The sequence below is a fragment of the Cyprinodon tularosa genome, unplaced genomic scaffold, assembly GCF_016077235.1.
Source record: "Cyprinodon tularosa strain WSP-4 unplaced genomic scaffold, ASM1607723v1 ctg474, whole genome shotgun sequence".
NCBI lineage: Eukaryota > Metazoa > Chordata > Actinopteri > Cyprinodontiformes > Cyprinodontidae > Cyprinodon > Cyprinodon tularosa.
In genome coordinates, this window is record NW_024039201.1 from 4,715 (window position 1) to 21,622 (window position 16,908).

The window sequence follows — 16,908 nt, forward strand, 5'->3', positions numbered from 1 at the left end:
CTCACTGAGGTCAAATATTCTTTCTTCCTCCTGAGAGGAGCTGAATCAGTGAAGTGTCAAAACTAACAGGAAGGTTTAAGCTGAGGCTGAGAGACTCAGAGGAGTTTAATCATAAAAGATGAGGAACCATCGGAGGTGGTTAATTCCATCTAGACCAGATTATCAGGAGGTTTCACCCTGATAACGTTACTAAATTTCTTCAGTACAAATAACTTAAACACATGGAGACAGAGAGCTGAGCTGGAAAAGTTTTAATGAGAAAAACATACAAAAACCTGAAATCAACAACTGCTATTTACACTGCTGGGTCAGAACCAGCCACATCAGATTCCCAGCAGAGTTCTGGCTTCTTGACTCTGGGCCTGAAGAGTTTCACTTGCGTAACGCTGCAACAACTCCATCTTCTTCCTCCTGACCAGAGCCTCTTCCACCTGAGAGACAGACAAGGAGAATTAGAAAAGGTGTTTGGGTCAGAACCTGGGAACGCATGTTGGAACAGGAAGAGAACAGAGTCTCACCTCTTTCTGAGACGGAACCGGAACATGAGAGATGAAGCCGACTCCACCCTCCTCTGCCTCCATCCCCTCCTGGCTCTCATCATCTTCCGCCTGACCGGGGGAAGAAAACAAACACAATTTTTTATTCCAAGACCAAAAGAAAGGGAGCAGAACCTCCTGTTACTTTACAGCTGGTGCTGTAAACAGAGAGCCACACAGGTGTGTTCTGTTGGCTGAGGTCAGCTGACAACTGCCCTGCAGCTGATTGGCCGAGTAAAGCAGGAGGAGGCAGAGCTTACCTCCTCTGTGGGAACGCTGTAGATGCTCTCCTCTTCCTCCTCCTCTTGCTGCTGCAGGCGAGACTCCTTCTCTGCCTTCCATTTCTGCACGGCCTCCAACACAGCTGCACACGCAAAACCCATTAATCACATCCAAAACATTACAGCCCCCCCCCCCCCCTAAATCTCCTCCTTTGGATGTAGACTCACCTTCCTTCTCATACTGAGCTTCCAGAGGAAGCAAGACACCATCATCTTCGTCTCTGTAGCCGTAGTACTCTGCATCCACGTCCTTCATTAGCTCCCCTCTTGTCTTCCTCGGTGCTGGCGTAGCTGTGGATCACACTACCAGTCAGCAGCGATCATCTGAGTTAGCATGTGACCAGAAAGTGATGGCGGTACGTACGTTCCTTCTCGAACAGCTCTCTGACTCCAGGCAGATCTCTAGCTGCTCCAAAGTACTTATAGCCTCGGTTCCCCGGAACTTCTTTCCCTTCATGGTCCAGCATCCTCGGACCAAAACGCTAAAAAAAAAAACACACAACGCCAACCAATCACTAAACACCATCCATACATTATCCCTCTATAAGATTTATTGGACAGATCTCCATGGTAACTGGCAGATTAGTTATTTGTTACCAGGTAGTCAGGTCCTCCGAGCTCTCTGATCCGATACTCCCAGTGACCTTTCTCCCTGAGCAGCTTATTGATCTCATCGTTCAGATCCCGGATCCGGAACTCCCCGAGACCGGCTGGAAAAACAGGTCAGAGATATCAGGACGGGTCAGACATGGAGAGAGCAGCAGGTCATAAAAGTTAGCCAGGTCTAAACTCACCGTTCTGGATCTGTGCAACCTTCTTTGAGATCTCACTGATGATCTGAAACAGAAAGCATTATTTTCCAGCTACTCAGCACTACAGAGCACTTTATGGTACACCGCAGAAATGTAGAGTACTACAAGGTACTACAGAGTACTTCAGGATGCTACCTGTCGTCTCCACTTTTCAGCTTTAGGAAGCTCGCTGCATTCTGAGGCCAGAAATGGTCTCCTCTCCTGTAGACAGGCGGGTCAAAGACACAGTTAGGTTCACATCAAGACTAAAGGGTGAGAAAAAAATATGAAGAAACCAAGCAGACCTTGACTTTCCCCTCCTCCAGCTGAGCCTGCCGGAATCGGGCCAGAGCGGTCCTGAAAGACAAAGCAGAGGGAGACAGTAACACATGTGAAGCAGAGTGGTTAAAACAGAACATCAGAAAGGATTTTCAGAACAGATGTTTAAACACAGAGCTGGTCCTCCAGAAGCTTATTAAATGTTCTAAACTGTTCATTTGATTGTTTCTTTGAGTTCCTCATCTGATTTAATTTAATAAAAGTCTTTGCTGTCAGAATCAGCTGCTGTTAGATCTGACAAACAACTTAAGCAGGAAGACCTGAGGTGGATCAGACTAGAACAGATACTCACATGGCCTTTTCAGCGTTTCTCGCCTGCAGACAGAAGCAGAAAACTCTGATTAACACACATCATCAATACATCAGATCGGATTAGATCAGTTTGATCGGCTGAAGTGGCAAACTGTTCAAAATTAATTCGGAACACAAGTTTTTTCATAGAGTAGTGACTCCACAGCACCGACTATGATCAAATCTCTGCTAATTTTGTACAAACCAATTCTCCGGACCCGAACCGGATCATATCTAAACGATAAATGGGCCCGTCCGGAACCAAGATAATTTCTGAGAGTCTTACCATGTTTGCAGCTCTGGTCCAACGATGTGGGAGAAGAAAAAACACCACACACTGCAACGCGGAGGACTTTTTACATGGAACACAGTCGCTACTTCCGATTCCGGTACTACTCGAAATGCAATCCCCCTAAAATAAAAGGTTCCTCTTCACATTATCTGAGCGGATGACGAAAGGGAGAGAATGGAGTATTTAAGGAAGGAATTTTAGGGACAGATGAAGATAGGGAGGAAATTGTGGTTATAAATAAAGCATTGTTTTTATTTTTACATTACACAAAAATAAAAAATATAATATAGTACGTGGAACTATAGAAATACACACTCATGTTCAGTAGGTGGCGGTATGCAGTTATAAGCTGTTTGCAATCCTCCAATCTAACAAAGAAGAAGAAGAAGAACAGACAGACATCAGTCTAGAAATGTTTTTCATTTTGTTTTGATTGATGTTTGTTCAGTTCCTGAGAAAAACAAGTAAACAAATAAGCAGATAAGGCAATACACAAGATTGCAAACAACAACAAAATTATCACTGGGGTAAAAAAAAAAACACAATTAGTAAAAAAAATGTTCTTGAATTATTCCAGTTATTTGAAGGAATTATGTGATTAAGAGGCAACCACCACAAAAATCCTAAAGATGATAATTAATAGAGGGAGCGTGGATGCTTTAATAAAGATAAGAACTAAAAGTAAGGATAAGCAGATTAGTTCAAAGTCAATAACAAACAAAAAATAGGAAAATATATATATATTGTGTATTTGTGTACAGATGGGCTAAAGCCATGTACATAGTAATGTAATTAGTGTTCAATTTTCCAAAGAAAGTCTATATTTGTTTTGAAATAGAAGTACCTAGACCTTTCTCTATAGTAGTAGAAAGGTTACCAATGGGAATAGATTATTAAAAGGCATATTAAAGGTTTTTAGGTTTAGCTTTTAGTCTTCTGAAGTTAGGGTCGTTGTCAGCAGACTTGGAAAAAGAACCCACCAGTACTGTATGGTAAGGGGAAGCAGAGTTTACTTTGCCACCTAACGGAATTATTTCCTGTTTTTTATGCAGGTTATCATAAAATACAACAAAAAATTAAATCTTTTGCACATTTTTAGAACAAATTGTATTTAAAAACAGTAATCCACAATTAAATAGAGTAGAAATAATAATAATAACAATATGAATAATAATTTCACTTTGTGATCTCACATTATCTCTGCATTTAATTCAACTCATGGAAATACCATGCGGAAGAAGATGCAAGAGAGGATGGATGGATGGATGGATGGATGGATGGATGGATGGATGGATGGATGGATGGATGGATGGATGGATGGATGGATGGATGGATGGATGGATGGATGGATGGATGGATGGATGGATGGAATCACAATGTCACTGTTCCTTATAGGGAGGGTTTCCAAGAAGACCTATCACTTCAGAGGTGGAATGAAGGCCGTCTCTTTGATCGATTACACCTTTTTCACCTTCAGACACTCCTGATTCACCTGCTGAAGCTCTGAACAGAGGACCTGGATCAGCTCCTCTTCATGTAACCTGGAAGATGCAAAGGAAAGTGGACAAATAGAAAACTCCATCTGGGAAAAGATGGAGAAGAAAAAACCTCTCCTTGGGCTGCCACCTTATCGTGGTGGAGAGGTTTGAGTGTCCCAATGATCCTGGGAGCTATGCTGTCTGGGGCTTTATGCCCCTGGTAGGGTCACCCAAGGCAGACAGGTCCTAGGTGAGGAACCAGACAAAGCGCAGCCCAAAGACCCTTATGATGAGTACAATAATTGGATCCAGCGTTCCCTCGCCCGGACGCGGGTCACCGGGGCCCCACTCTGGAGCCAGGCCTGGAGGGGGGGCACGATGGCGAGCGCCTGGTGGCCGGGCTTTTACCCATGGGGCCCGGCCGGGCTCAGCCCGAAGAGGAAACATGGGTCCCCCCTTACATGGGCCCACCACCCGTGAGAGGGGCCATAGGGGTTGGGTGCAATGTGTGTTGGGTGGCGGCCGGGGGAGGGGACCCTGGCGGTCCGATCCTCGGCTGCAGAAGCTGGCTCTTGGGATGTGGAATGTCACCTCGCTGGTGGGGAAGGAACCGGAGCTAGTGTGTGAGGCTGAGAGGTTCCGGCTAGAAATAGTCGGTCTCACCTCAACGCATGGTTCTGGTTCTGGAACCAGTCTCCTTGAGAGGGGCTGGACATACTTCCACTCTGGAGTTGCCCACGGTGAGAGGCGCCGGGCAGGAGTGGGCATACTTGTTGCCCCCCATCTCGGCGCCTGTACGTTGGGGTTTACCCCGGTGAACGAGAGGGTAGCCTCCCTCCGCCTACGGGTGGGGGGACGGGTTCTGACTGTTGTCTGTGCTTACGGGCCGAACAACAGTTCAGATTACCCACCCTTCTTGGAGTCCTTAGAGGGGGTACTGGAGGGTGCCCCTCCTGGGGACTCCCTTGTTCTGCTGGGAGACTTCAACGCTCACGTGGGCAATGACAGTGAGACCTGGAGGGGCGTGGTTGGGAGGAATGGCCGCCCTGATCTGAACTCGAGTGGTGTTCTGTTGTTGGACTTCTGTGCTCGTCATGGATTGTCCATAACGAACACCATGTTCAAGCATAAGGGTGTCCATATGTGCACATGGCACCAGGACACCCTAGGCCGCAGTTCGATGATCGACTTTGTCATCGTTTCATCGGACTTGCGGCCGTATGTCTTGGACACTCGGGTGAAGGGAGGTGCTGAGCTTTCCACTGACCACTACCTGGTGGTGAGTTGGCTCCGGTGGTGGGGGAGGATGCCGGTCAGACCTGGCAGGCCCAAACGTGTTGTGAGGGTCTGCTGGGAACGTCTGGCAGAGTCCCCTGTTAGGCGGAGCTTTAACTCCCATCTCCGGCAGAACTTCGAACACATCCCGGGGGAGGTGGGGGACATTGAGTCCAAGTGGACCATGTTCCGTTCCTCCATTGTCGAGGTGGCTTATCTGAGCTGCGGCCACAAGGTTGTCGGTGCCTGTCGTGGCGGCAACCCTCGAACCCGTTGGTGGACACCTCCGGTGAGGGATGCTGTCAGGTTGAAGAAGGAGGCCTATCGGGCCTTTTTGGCCTGTGGGACTCCGGAATCAGCTGATGGGTACCGGCGGGCGAAGCGGCATGCGGCTCGGATGGTTGCTGAGGCAAAAACTCGGGTGTGGGAGGAGTTTGGAGAGGCCATGGAGAAAGACTTCCGCACGGCTCCGAAGCGATTCTGGTCCGCCATCCGGCGTCTCAGGAGGGGGAAGCGGTGCAGCACCAACACTGTTTATAGTGGGGATGGTGTGCTGCTGACCTCGACTCGGGACGTTGTGGGTCGGTGGGCGGAATACTTCGAAGACCTCCTCAATCCCACCAACATGTCTTCCATTGAGGAAGCTGGGCCTGGGGACTCTAGGCTCTCCAATCTCTGTGGGCGAGGTCGCAGAGGTGGTTAAAAAGCTCCTCGGTGGCAGGGCCCCGGGGGTGGATGAGGTCCGCCCGGAGTTCCTCAAGGTCCTGGATGTTGTAGGGTTGTGTTGGCTGACACGACTCTTCAACATTGCATGGACATCGGGGGCAGTCCCCCTGGATTGGCAGACTGGGGTGGTGGTCCCCCTATTCAAAAAGGGGGACCGGAGGGTGTGCTCCAATTACAGGGGAGTCACACTCTTAAGCCTCCCCGGCAAGGTCTATTCGGGGGTGCTGGAGAGGAGGGTCCGTCGGATAGTCGAACCTCGGATTCAGGAAGAGCAGTGTGGTTTCCGTCCTGGTCGTGGAACGCTGGACCAGCTCTACACCCTCAGCAGGGTCCTGGAGGGTGCATGGGAGTTCGCCCAACCAGTCTACATGTGCTTTGTGGACTTGGAGAAGGCGTTCGACCGTGTCCCTCGGGGGGCCCTGTGGGGGGTTCTCCGGGAGACTTTGATACGGGCTGTCAGGTCCCTGTATGACCGGTGTCAGAGTCTGGTCCGCATTGCCGGCAGTAAGTCGGGCTCGTTTCCAGTGAGAGTTAGACTCCGCCAGGGCTGCCCTTTGTCACCGATTCTGTTCATTACCTTCATGGACAGAATTTCTAGGCGCAGCCAAGGTGTTGAGGGGATCCGTTTTGGTGGCCTTAGGATTGCGTCTCTGCTTTTTGCAGATGATGTGGTCCTGTTGGCTTCATCAAGTCGTGATCTGCAGCTCTCGCTGGATCGGTTCGCAGCCGAGTGTGAAGCGGCCGGGATGGGGATCAGTGCCTCCAAATCCGAGGCCATGGTCTTGAGCCGGAAAAGGGTAGAGTGCCTTCTCCGGGTCAGGGGGGGTGTCCTGCCCCAAGTGGAGGAGTTTAAGTATCTTGGGATCTTGTTCACGAATGAGGGAAGAAGGGAGCGGGAGATCAACAGGCGGATTGGTGCAGCGTCTGCCGTGAAGCGGGCACTGTACCGGTCCGTCGTGGTGAAGAGAGAGCTGAGTCAAAAAGCGAAGCTCTCGATTTACCGGTCGATCTACGTTCCTACCCTCATCTATGGTCATGAACTCTGGGTCATGACCGAAAGAACGAGATCGCGGATACAAGCGGCCGAAATGGGTTTCCTCCGTAGGGTGGCTGGGCTCTCCCTTAGAGATAGGGTGAGAAGCTCGGTCATCCGGGAGGGACTCGGAGTAGAGCCGCTGCTCCTCCACGTCGAGAGGAGCCAGTTGAGGTGGCTTGGGCATCTGTTTTGGATGCCTCCTGGACGCCTCCCTGGTGAGGTGTTCCGGGCACGTCCCACCGGGGGGAGGCCCCGGGGAAGACCCAGGACACGCTGGAGAGACTATGTTTCTCGGCTGGCCTGGGAACGCCTTGGGGTTCCTCCTGAAGAGCTGGAAGAAGTGGCTGGGGAGAGGGAAGTCTGGGCCTCCCTTCTTAAGCTGCTGCCCCCGCGACCCGACCTCGGATAAGCGGAGGAAGATGGATGGATGGATGGATCTGGGAAAAGAACCAGTAGCTGAACCATCATTAGAATCACAGTCTGATTAGTTAGAGCTAACATTGCTTAAAACTATTTACTGGTCATACCAAGAACCTGTGTTTTGACACAGATTAGCTTTAATTGGACCACAATGACACCGTGAGCTCAATGAGGGGTCAGAGGGTAGGAGGGGAAATTCTATATTAGACTTCGAGACTTAGAGAAATTTATTGATACATTCTTCTATTGCTAATTGGATAATAAATCTTGTGGATCTTGAAGCTTCTTCTAGAAAAACAATGGACTAGACCAGTGGTTCCCAAAGATTTTCTTCTGGGCCCCCCTTTGGATTAAAATAAAATTTCCAAGCCCCCCCCCCCCCCCCCCCCCCCCCCCCCCCCCAAAAAAAAAAAAAAAATCAACTGGGCACACACATCGTTAGATCAGATATAATAAATCTCCAAACTCCACTGAAGTTTATTTCACACTTCAGGTTGCAAAAAAACAAACTACACACCATCTTTACAATGGAACACTTTTGTGTAACTGTATTTTTTTCATAGTTCTATACTGTAGATTAGAAGAGGATTCTTTGTTGTCTGTGTTATTTTAAACATATTTCTTTTTTTTATTTGTAACAATATTTAACTTTGCTGTAATCTATACATTAAAAAAGCCTCTGTGCAAAATGGAGTGAAAACATTTAAGAGTTTTTTCTTTGCACTTTAATCCTCCCATCTCTTCAGTGGTTGTAGTGAGCCTGCTTTTTGCTGTAGATCTTCTCAAATCTGGGTTGCAGCGTCACAACTGTCCATTATGCTCAGTCAAGCAAGCGCTGTTTTTTATTTATTTTTATTTTTTCTTCATTCATCCATACCGCTTCCCGCGCCCCCCCTACAATGCCATTGCGCCCCCCAAGGGGGCGCGCCCCACACTTTGGGAACCACTGGACTAGACTGACAGATTAAAGCCGTCAGGTTCCCACCAGAGGCGACAGTATTATTACCCAGATGATGATCAGAGAGAGGCATTCTGCTTTCAGAATAAACCTTCAGATGGTTTATGGCTGACCGATTACTGAGATAAAGGCAGCCAAAGGTTAACTGCTAGTCTGTAGGAAGCAGGAAGTTAGTCAGAGGGAGTTCCTGCTCAGATCAAAACGCTAACTGACATTTCAAGCATGAAAACCATAGATTCTGTAGGAAGAAGAGGCTGGTTTTAAAATACAGATTGACTGACCAGTTCCAGGTGTTGTGCACCAGAACAACAGGTACGTGAAGAACTGTAGATAAAGCGTTATTCAAAGGTGATGGAAAAACTCTGCAGGAATTTTTGCTACTTGATATCCAATGACTTTTTGCAGGAACACCAGAGTCAGGATAAGTGCCAGGTTTTGTCCAAAAAAAGTAAAATTGACTTTGGTAAATAAAGATAAAAACAAAACAAAAACAGAACAAGAGTGAGCAAGAGTTTTATTGTCAGAGGTGGATTTAGGAAATTTGGGGCCCCAGGCGAAGACAGGCTAAGCCGGCTTGTGGTCTCTCTAGATTATAAAATATTGCATCATTGCTGCGCTGTTGCGTAGCTGACCTTGCAGCCACAGCCAGATCATGACTGCCACTCCACTCACTTAAAAAAATAAATGATGGAAGAAGATGAGGCGAAGAAAAAAAGTTGTGCAGTCCAAACTTCAGCTTTTTGGCATCAGAAGAAAACTGAAAAACTTATAATTTTAGTTGCTGCTCAATTTCACAATACAACTTTTTTTCTTTGACAATATTTGCTTTTATTCTTATAAGCTTCTTGTTTGCTTAACATTCATAACGTAAATACAGTTTTGATTTTTATGATTAGGGTTTTAATTGTTAAAAAAAAAAGTATTTAGCTTAAAATTATTATTCTATTTTATCCGTTGTTCGATCAGATTAAAAGCTTCCCCAAACCAAAGTGAGTTTCTACCCCTGGCTACTACTGACTGAAGTTCTTCCAGCAGTAAAACATGTTTTGCCAGTTCACACAACAGATATTAACTGATCCCAAATGAATTAGAGAGTCTAACTGAATGAAACAACTGTCTGCAGGTAATAACAGCATGAAACTGTTCTGAAGCTCCAAGGCAGAACCTGTGCTCCATCAGCTGATGTTCCTCCTAATTCCTCACGGTTCTTCCAGTTCTACAACTGCCGGTTATCAAGGCAATTATGCTGGGAAGAACAGGAAACCCTATCAGACGATGCTGGTTGGAGATCCAGCAATTCCGCTTATTGTCATCCCCTCCTCCTCCATCTGAACTGTCGAGACTGGATTACCCAGCAGGCAGCAGGAGCAGAAGGTACCAGGCAGGACAGGAGGCGGGGCAGCTAAGCTTAGCTCAAGTTAACAGAATATTAAAGGTGAGAAAGCTGCAACATTCAGAGACTCTCCTGCAGACTCTTTCATCTTCGTCATCTCTTACCAGGCCAACGAACACAGCCACACCCTCCCCAGAGGCCACGCCTCCCATGGAGTCATTGGTTTCCATAGCAACACACTTCCATCCAACCACCCCAGTGAGGATCATAGGAGCAGCGCCACCTGTCTGCTGGGGAGGGGCGGGGTCCTGTTTGGTGTGTTTGATGGTCACGCAGGTCCGTCATGTGCTCAGGCCATCAGCCAAAGACTCTTCTACTACATCACTGTGGCCATGCTGCCGCTGAGGATGCTGCAGGAACTGGACCGGGCAGTGGAGGAGGAAAGAGCAGTACCACCCCTACTGGAGTGGCACAAACACCCCCAGGATCACAGTTTCTACGATGGGGGCTCCCTCTCCTTCCACAGCCTCCGGAACTACTGGCAGGAGAGGCTGGATGGGGAGGAAAAGGAGGACGACAAGGAGGTAGCTTGGTAACATCAACAGCAAAGAGTTGGACCGTTTTTTTTTCTGGTTCATCTTTATGTAGCAAGAACTGGTTGTTGGTCAGGGTGAGAGATGATCCTAGAAAAGTGAAAACTGAACAAAAACAAGCTGAAATTTGACTTAGGGGATAGATAATGAAGGAATCTTTTTTTAGCATGCATTACCAATATGTAAAGACATTATCTAGACTGGCTCCCTCTCACAGCCGTGATGTTTGACCTGCCCCTACTGTATGAATGGTGAAGATTACCTTATGCTCTCAACACAGGTCTTATACAACCTATTCAATTTGTGGTTGGCAAACAATGGTTAGTCCTGACATTAACTCTACATAACGGTACCTGATCAAATATATTTATTCTCTCTACAGCTCTATGCCCAGTTGCTCCGATCTCACCCATAATGTCCGTGCCAGTTGACTGACATTTCACCTGGAGTTTTGATAAATGTAATTTTCTCCAGTTTTAAGTCTTGCTAAGATATTTTAAGAAAGTACTTGCTCCATTCCAGTTTTATATGGAGGTTAATCCATCCCTAGCACAGGGATATGTCCTATAGGTATTTAAGGTATCTGTATGAATCCTTTACCCTACATTTTCTTGATTAAGATGATAAATAAATTACAGACCTAGACCTAATCTTCATTTTTTTAGCCATCATTCTTCAGAATATAGTTGCTAATCATGTGTTCAAGCATTTCTAGAATAATGACCCATTTGAAGACATACTTTGAGGTTTTAAAACTTCTTGTTTCACTGCAACAATCCCCATCAGTCACCGATTATATTCTCACGGCATCACATGATGGACTTGTTATGTTAGGTTTCATTGCGGCAATTGATACAGTATAGTCTTAGAAAGGCTTGTGCCTGTTATGGATCTAGAGAACAGGGCTAGGCTGGTTTAATTTACAAAATGTATTCTTTATAAAACAAAGAAAATTATGGAAAACTAAGTTATCAGATGAGTCTTCATCTCTAGTGTGGTATGCAGTATCTTAGCTATTCCTAGTACTGTGGTCTTTTTGACTGAGATGTCTGATGTTTCTCCAGGTATCGGTTGGAGGCTCACTCCTGTCTGGGGGTTACCTTCACCTTTAAGGCTCTCTCTAGTTCAGGCATTTCCCAAACTCGGTCCTCAAAGCCCCCTGTCCTGCAGGTTTTAGAGGTTTCCTTGCTCCAGCACAGCTGATTTTAATTGAAAGCTGATTAACAGGCTTTTGGTCTACTGCAATCATTATAACCAGCTGTGCTGAAGCAGAGAAACCTCTAAAACCTGCAGGACAGGGGGCCTTGAGGACTGAATTTGGGGATGCCTGCTCTAGTTCTTTCCAGAGCCCTTTGTTTCTCTTGTCCTTGTTTCTATAATTTGCAGCTATTCTTGGGCTGACTTCTCAGATCTTGCCCTACTTGTTGCATGTATTTAGCTGTTGCTGCTTTCCCTGTAGCCTCTTCAGGGTTGCCATTTGCCTGAGGTATTTCAAGGTACTTATAGCTCTCTTCTATATCTGCTATTCTCCCTTCTGGGAGTGCAATCCCTTCAGTGTGGATTCGCTTTCCTCTCTTTGTCAGCGTTCGGCCACATTTCTCCAGCCCAGTTGGTATGATGATGTCCTGCTGTAGATCCTGCTGGTGTGAAGAAGCGAGACAATGTATCACTCACTCTTAGCATTTAGCTTGCAGTCATCCATTTACAGGAAGTGGCTGATAGTGGCCATGTTTCTGAGCTGGGATCCATAGCAAGTGTAATTTGGTTGAGGGGGTTCAGTCCTATGCAGAACTACAGAGGGTCAATGTGTGTGGCAATGAGCAAGAAAAAAGGCTTTTTTGTGCACAGGTTTGTTTGTCTGGTTTTGAACGCTTGAGTGACTGTTTAGTCAACCAACAGTTGGTGTTTAGATCCTACTCCCTTAGTACCTCTAGAACCAAGCTTATAGTTAGAGTGGCTCATGCATCTATAGGCTTAGACCGCTGGAGGACATAAAGACCACTTTATGTTACTCTGTTACATTTTCTTATAATTTTTAGTTATGCATTATTTGCAGTTATTTTAAACTTAACTATATGCTTTGTCCTTTATTAGCTCCATTCTGCTCAGCTCTCGCGGTAAAAGAAGGGAATCAGCTGGGCAGCCAGTTACATTCTGTTCTCCTTTTAAGTGATTTACATGGTCCTGTCTTTCAGTGGATAACTCCCCTCAAACGTAGCTACTGGCCTACCTTTTACTTTGAATAACTGAATGTGCTCTTTCATCATTTATTCCATCTTATTTATTTCCATCGGTTTAGTTGTGTTTCTCTTGTTGAAATAACAACAGGAGCTACTACTGGGATTAACCTTCTTTCTCTAACATGGAAAGTATTCCCAAATCAGGGCTTCTAGGTTCCTTTTGTGTCTCTGCTGTGTCTGCTTGAAACCCCAGAAAGTCACAGGAGATGCCTGTTTACTCTAATCCTGGTTCTGCTGGAGGTTTTACTCTCCACCCTAATACTCTAGATTAGGGATTGCTGCAAAGGCAATGACCCAATGCATGCAACATTCATTATTGCCATGTACTGATGGAGGATAATTAAATTCTGCAAGTCAAGGATTTGATGCAATTTTAACTGCATGCAATCTACTAGGTTTCCTTAGATAAAAATAAAAAAAAAAACTTTTGAACTAATCATCTGGGTTTCATGTGTGATGACATACTTTCTTTGTCTCCTCTGACTGACTGCAGGATGATGGCAAAGTGACAACAGCCCTGATAGATGCGTTCCGACGTCTAGACTATGATGTGTCGTTGGAGGCCCAAGTACACCTGTCCCTGTCCTCACCCAGGTCTGTCTTTCAGAATCATCAGACCTCAATGAACAGCTCTAAGAGTTTAGTAACTATCAATAGGAAGAGGCAGAGGGTCTGCTGCCCATGAATCCAGACCGTTGTTCCAACTCCAAACAGCAGTTGGAGTCGGTCCTTTGTCCCTGATGGTGTTCTGAGGTCAAGCTAAAGTATGTGGATCAAGGTACTGATTGGTGCTCCTCTCTGTTGCTCTGGACTGACCTGATATTAGCAACATCAATTAGATCTAGGAATATTTTGTAGTATGCAATGATTTTAGTCAGAACTGTTAAGAAATCTACACAAGTGCTGGATTTGTGTTTTAAGAAGAAACTAAAATTAGCCAAACTCAGTTTCTTTTTTCTGTCCGTCCACAGGCGAGTCTCTATCCCTGGGGAAGGCTTATCCCTGTCCTCTCCCATCCGGGTGGCCCTGTCAGGATCCACTGCTTGTGTTGTGCACATCTCCAATGGTGTCCTGCATGTGGCCAACCTAGGTGACAGTCGGGCTGTCCTTGGTGTCCAGGAAGGGGACGAGCGTTGGTCGGCACTCAGCCTCACCAACGACCACAACGCTCAGAACCCTGAAGAGCTGCAAAGAATTTATGGGGAGCACCCAGCTTCAGAGAGGAGGACATTGGTCCGACATGACCGGCTGCTGGGTCTGCTGCTGCCCTTCAGGGCGTTTGGAGATGTTCGCTTCAAATGGAGCGCCGAGATGCTGAGTCGACTCTATGACACACGTCCGGACGTCCTTTCTGCGATCAGTGAGTCAGTGCGGACGCTGCCACCTCATTACCTGACCCCGCCCTATCTGAGTGCCCAGCCTGAGGTCACTCGACACCTAATCAGACCTGAGGACAAGTTCCTGGTTCTGGCAACGGATGGATTGTGGGAACTGATGCACAGACAGACGGTTGTCCAGCTGGTTGGAGAACATCAGGCAGGTCAGGAGACATCTGGACCGGTTTATTTTAATGTTTATCAGAAACATGAAATTAAAATCAGGAATTTAATCATTGTAGATACTTTTAGAACTTATATTCTGTGTGACTACAGAAGCTGAGGGAGGACAACCAAGCAGGAGGTAACCCACAGATCTCAGAGAAGACTGTAACTAATGCATCTAGGGTTACATTTGGTTGTTATTCAGGAAGAGGATTTGCTGTGTATCAACGATGTCCTAGACTAAAGTTCCGGTTTTGCAGGGTCATAAGAACTTCCTTTCCCAGCTATTGCAATAGCGCAGGTGTGGATGTACTGGAGCTTTGGTTCAGATCAGCTGATGGAGGCAGGGACCTCATCCTGACAGGAATACCCTACCTTGGATACCTTTGTCAAAGCACTGCAAGTATAGATCTATGTCAGAGAGAGCCGTCACATGGTTATTAAACAAAGCCGTAGAGTTGGTGGTTGAAATATAGCTGCTCTTTACATCTTTGGCCAACTGAGGTCACTAAAGATGGCTGTTAAAAAGCTTTTAGTAATTAAAAAGTTGAATTAATTCTTCCGAAAGGTTCTTTTGTCAATCAGCTGATGAGATCTGATTGTGGTGTTGTTCAGGTCTTCAGCAGCAGAGGCCCATCATTCCGAGTGCTGACATGACCCTGGGCAGCCTGCAGCGGCTGCTGCTAGAGAGGAGAGGCCGTGTCCAGTCAGTCCTGGAGGACCAGAACGCTGCAACCCATCTGCTCCGCCATGCGCTGGGGGATGATGGGTATGGATCCGTGGCACAAAACCGGCTGGCTAGGATGCTGAGTCTGCCGGTGGATCTGGCCCGCAGGTACCGCGATGACATCACTATCACCGTGATCCAACTGAATGAGCTCTGAGGTCCCCTGCTATCTCCTGCTATGGTGCCAATTCAGAACAGGCTTCTTTCTGATGAACTGGACTGGTGTGGCTCTGCTACGAACGTCTACAGGATCAGAACCTGTTACTTGATGTTAAAAGAGAGGAACCAGCCCTCGGATCATGTTTAGACACTGATGGAAACCCAAGTTTTTGTATTCAAATCTTATTCTAGGCCGGAGGTGTCAACAAGTTCAACCTTCTAAAGGATGCTGGTGTTTTAATTGGACCTGTCACCAAAGGACAAATGCAGTTAAGTAACAAAGGGGTTCTAAATTTAAAATTTGTTCCACGTTCTGGAGATGAAAGAAGGAAATTCAAGAAGCTCGTTTAATATGAGACTTAAATGATGTCCTGATCGATAATAACAAGGTTTTTACACTGTTATCTGAGGCTAATTTAACGCCAGCCAGGCTAAATGACAAGCTTACTTTTCAAATACAATAACTTCAGTTAATGGGTCAGTTTCTATAGAAGTTGTAGACAAATAAAGGGTCTCATCAGAATAACAGTGGAAATGAATCCCATGCTATCAGATATTGAGGATGTAGATCAGAATGTCCAGGTTCTGAGGAGAAGCTTAATGAATGGAGAGTGTTTGGTGACAGAAGGACACTGAAATGGGAGAAATGGTCAACATAAATAACTTGGTTGACATGTTTATTTTGAATTTAAGAGCAACATCTCTTCTTTTCCCTTAAACAGATGAGAGGGATTTTCTTCCATTTCAAGAAACTAACTTCTACTTGAAGTAAAAATCTTGATTTAGTAGTTTTTAACTCTTTAGTAACATTTGAAACTGATTATATTATATTTCACTAAAGTTGATCAAAGTTTGAGTACATATTTAGTTTCCATACCTGAATAGCATCAACTACTGCACAGGAATGACCTGGTGCAACATGTCAGCCATCTTGGGGGCAATCAGATGACAAAGGTGCTATGTTACAGTCGCGTGTTTGATGTAAAATACAGCAAAGAAAAACCACTACAGGGAGATCAGAGACTCAAACCTGCTTCAATAAAAGTTGTTGGGCAGCACCTGTTTAGACTCATGTTGTCTGCATCAGGTCAGTAGATGTTTCAGAGTGAAACTGCTCATGAACTTGACCTGCTGCTCAGACAGCTCAGTAGTTGCGTTTCCATTAACCAAATTGTGAAAATTTTAAGTCTGAAAATAAATTTCTTTTTTGACAGTGCAATAAAAAAAAAAAAGAAAAATGGGGGAGGTTTCGGGTCATATCAGAATTCTTATATTTCCCAAAAGTGCAATGGGAGCTCCTTTTTCACATCAAACAATTCATGGGATTGCTGGTAGCCCGTTGGTAGTACTGGGTGGAGTGAAGCCACAGGCCGCCATATTGGTACTCCCTTGTTAGATCGGTAGCAATGTAAACAATATGTGCGCTACAGTATTGAACGACGACGACTGTTCTCATTTTGAAATAAATTTAAAATAAAGATAAAGTCATACCTTTGACACACTTCCTGTTTCATAGGATCTGTAGATGACTAATTTATGGTAAAAAAAAAAAAATAGGCACATCATTTGCATAGTCAGTATGAAGGCAATGAAGTCTATAAATCATGCTATATAACGTATGCGAATGTGTTAATGAAGGGTAATAATACAGATGTGAAAAAAGTGCTAAACTGATGTAACTGTAATATACATGTATTGATTACATTGTTATGGTGATTTTATAGTACATATAATTTCAAAATTTAACATCAGCACTAATTTACAAGGATATGTCTGTTAATGCTATAGTATTTTCCTCTTTGCAAATTATGCATCAATGATGCCGTATAATTTTATGCTGCATCTGTGCGTTAGCCTTTAAAAAATGTTTGACTTGCTTTTTTTTCCGTCAA

The 16,908-nt window shown here is 45.6% G+C and overlaps 2 protein-coding genes across 3 annotated transcripts; one reads left to right on the top strand and one right to left on the bottom strand.

The window, feature by feature from the left end:
• Positions 1-236: 236 nt before the first annotated feature.
• isy1 (ISY1 splicing factor homolog) lies at positions 237-2,622 on the bottom strand. The gene is made up of 11 exons (XM_038301787.1): positions 2,525-2,622; positions 2,240-2,262; positions 1,914-1,965; positions 1,765-1,830; positions 1,612-1,654; positions 1,415-1,527; positions 1,182-1,299; positions 986-1,108; positions 797-900; positions 519-608; positions 237-431 (listed from the first exon to the last, which is right to left on the bottom strand). Exons 1-11 carry the CDS (start codon positions 2,525-2,527, stop codon positions 324-326), a joined length of 843 nt encoding a protein of 280 aa, XP_038157715.1. The 5' UTR covers positions 2,528-2,622; the 3' UTR covers positions 237-323.
• Positions 2,623-8,504: 5,882 nt separating this feature from the next.
• LOC119794290 (pyruvate dehydrogenase [acetyl-transferring]-phosphatase 1, mitochondrial-like) lies at positions 8,505-15,353 on the top strand. Of its 2 annotated transcripts, none has more exons than XM_038301773.1 (6): positions 8,505-8,735; positions 9,638-9,858; positions 9,924-10,340; positions 13,083-13,183; positions 13,561-14,129; positions 14,746-15,353. In XM_038301773.1, the coding sequence occupies exons 2-6, from the start codon at positions 9,667-9,669 to the stop codon at positions 15,012-15,014; spliced, it is 1,548 nt and encodes a 515-aa protein (XP_038157701.1). In that variant the 5' UTR covers positions 8,505-8,735; positions 9,638-9,666; the 3' UTR covers positions 15,015-15,353. The 2 variants fall into 2 exon arrangements, with proteins under 2 accessions (XP_038157701.1, XP_038157699.1); XM_038301771.1 differs by having other exon boundaries at positions 8,524-8,735; positions 9,547-9,858.
• Positions 15,354-16,908: the final 1,555 nt, after the last annotated feature.

Coding starts and splice junctions, on each gene's coding strand:
- isy1 (XM_038301787.1), bottom strand. Junction 1,109..1,181: donor AGAGCTGTTCGAGAAGGAAC/GTACGTACCGCC, acceptor TGTGATCCACAG/CTACGCCAGCACCGAGGAAG. Junction 609..796: donor ACAGCGTTCCCACAGAGGAG/GTAAGCTCTGCC, acceptor TCCCCCGGTCAG/GCGGAAGATGATGAGAGCCA.
- LOC119794290 (XM_038301773.1), top strand. CDS start 9,667: ATGCTGGGAAGAACAGGAAACCCTATCAGACGATGCTGGTTGGAGATC. Junction 9,859..9,923: donor AAGTTAACAGAATATTAAAG/GTGAGAAAGCTG, acceptor ATCTCTTACCAG/GCCAACGAACACAGCCACAC. Junction 10,341..13,082: donor AAAAGGAGGACGACAAGGAG/GTAGCTTGGTAA, acceptor GACTGACTGCAG/GATGATGGCAAAGTGACAAC.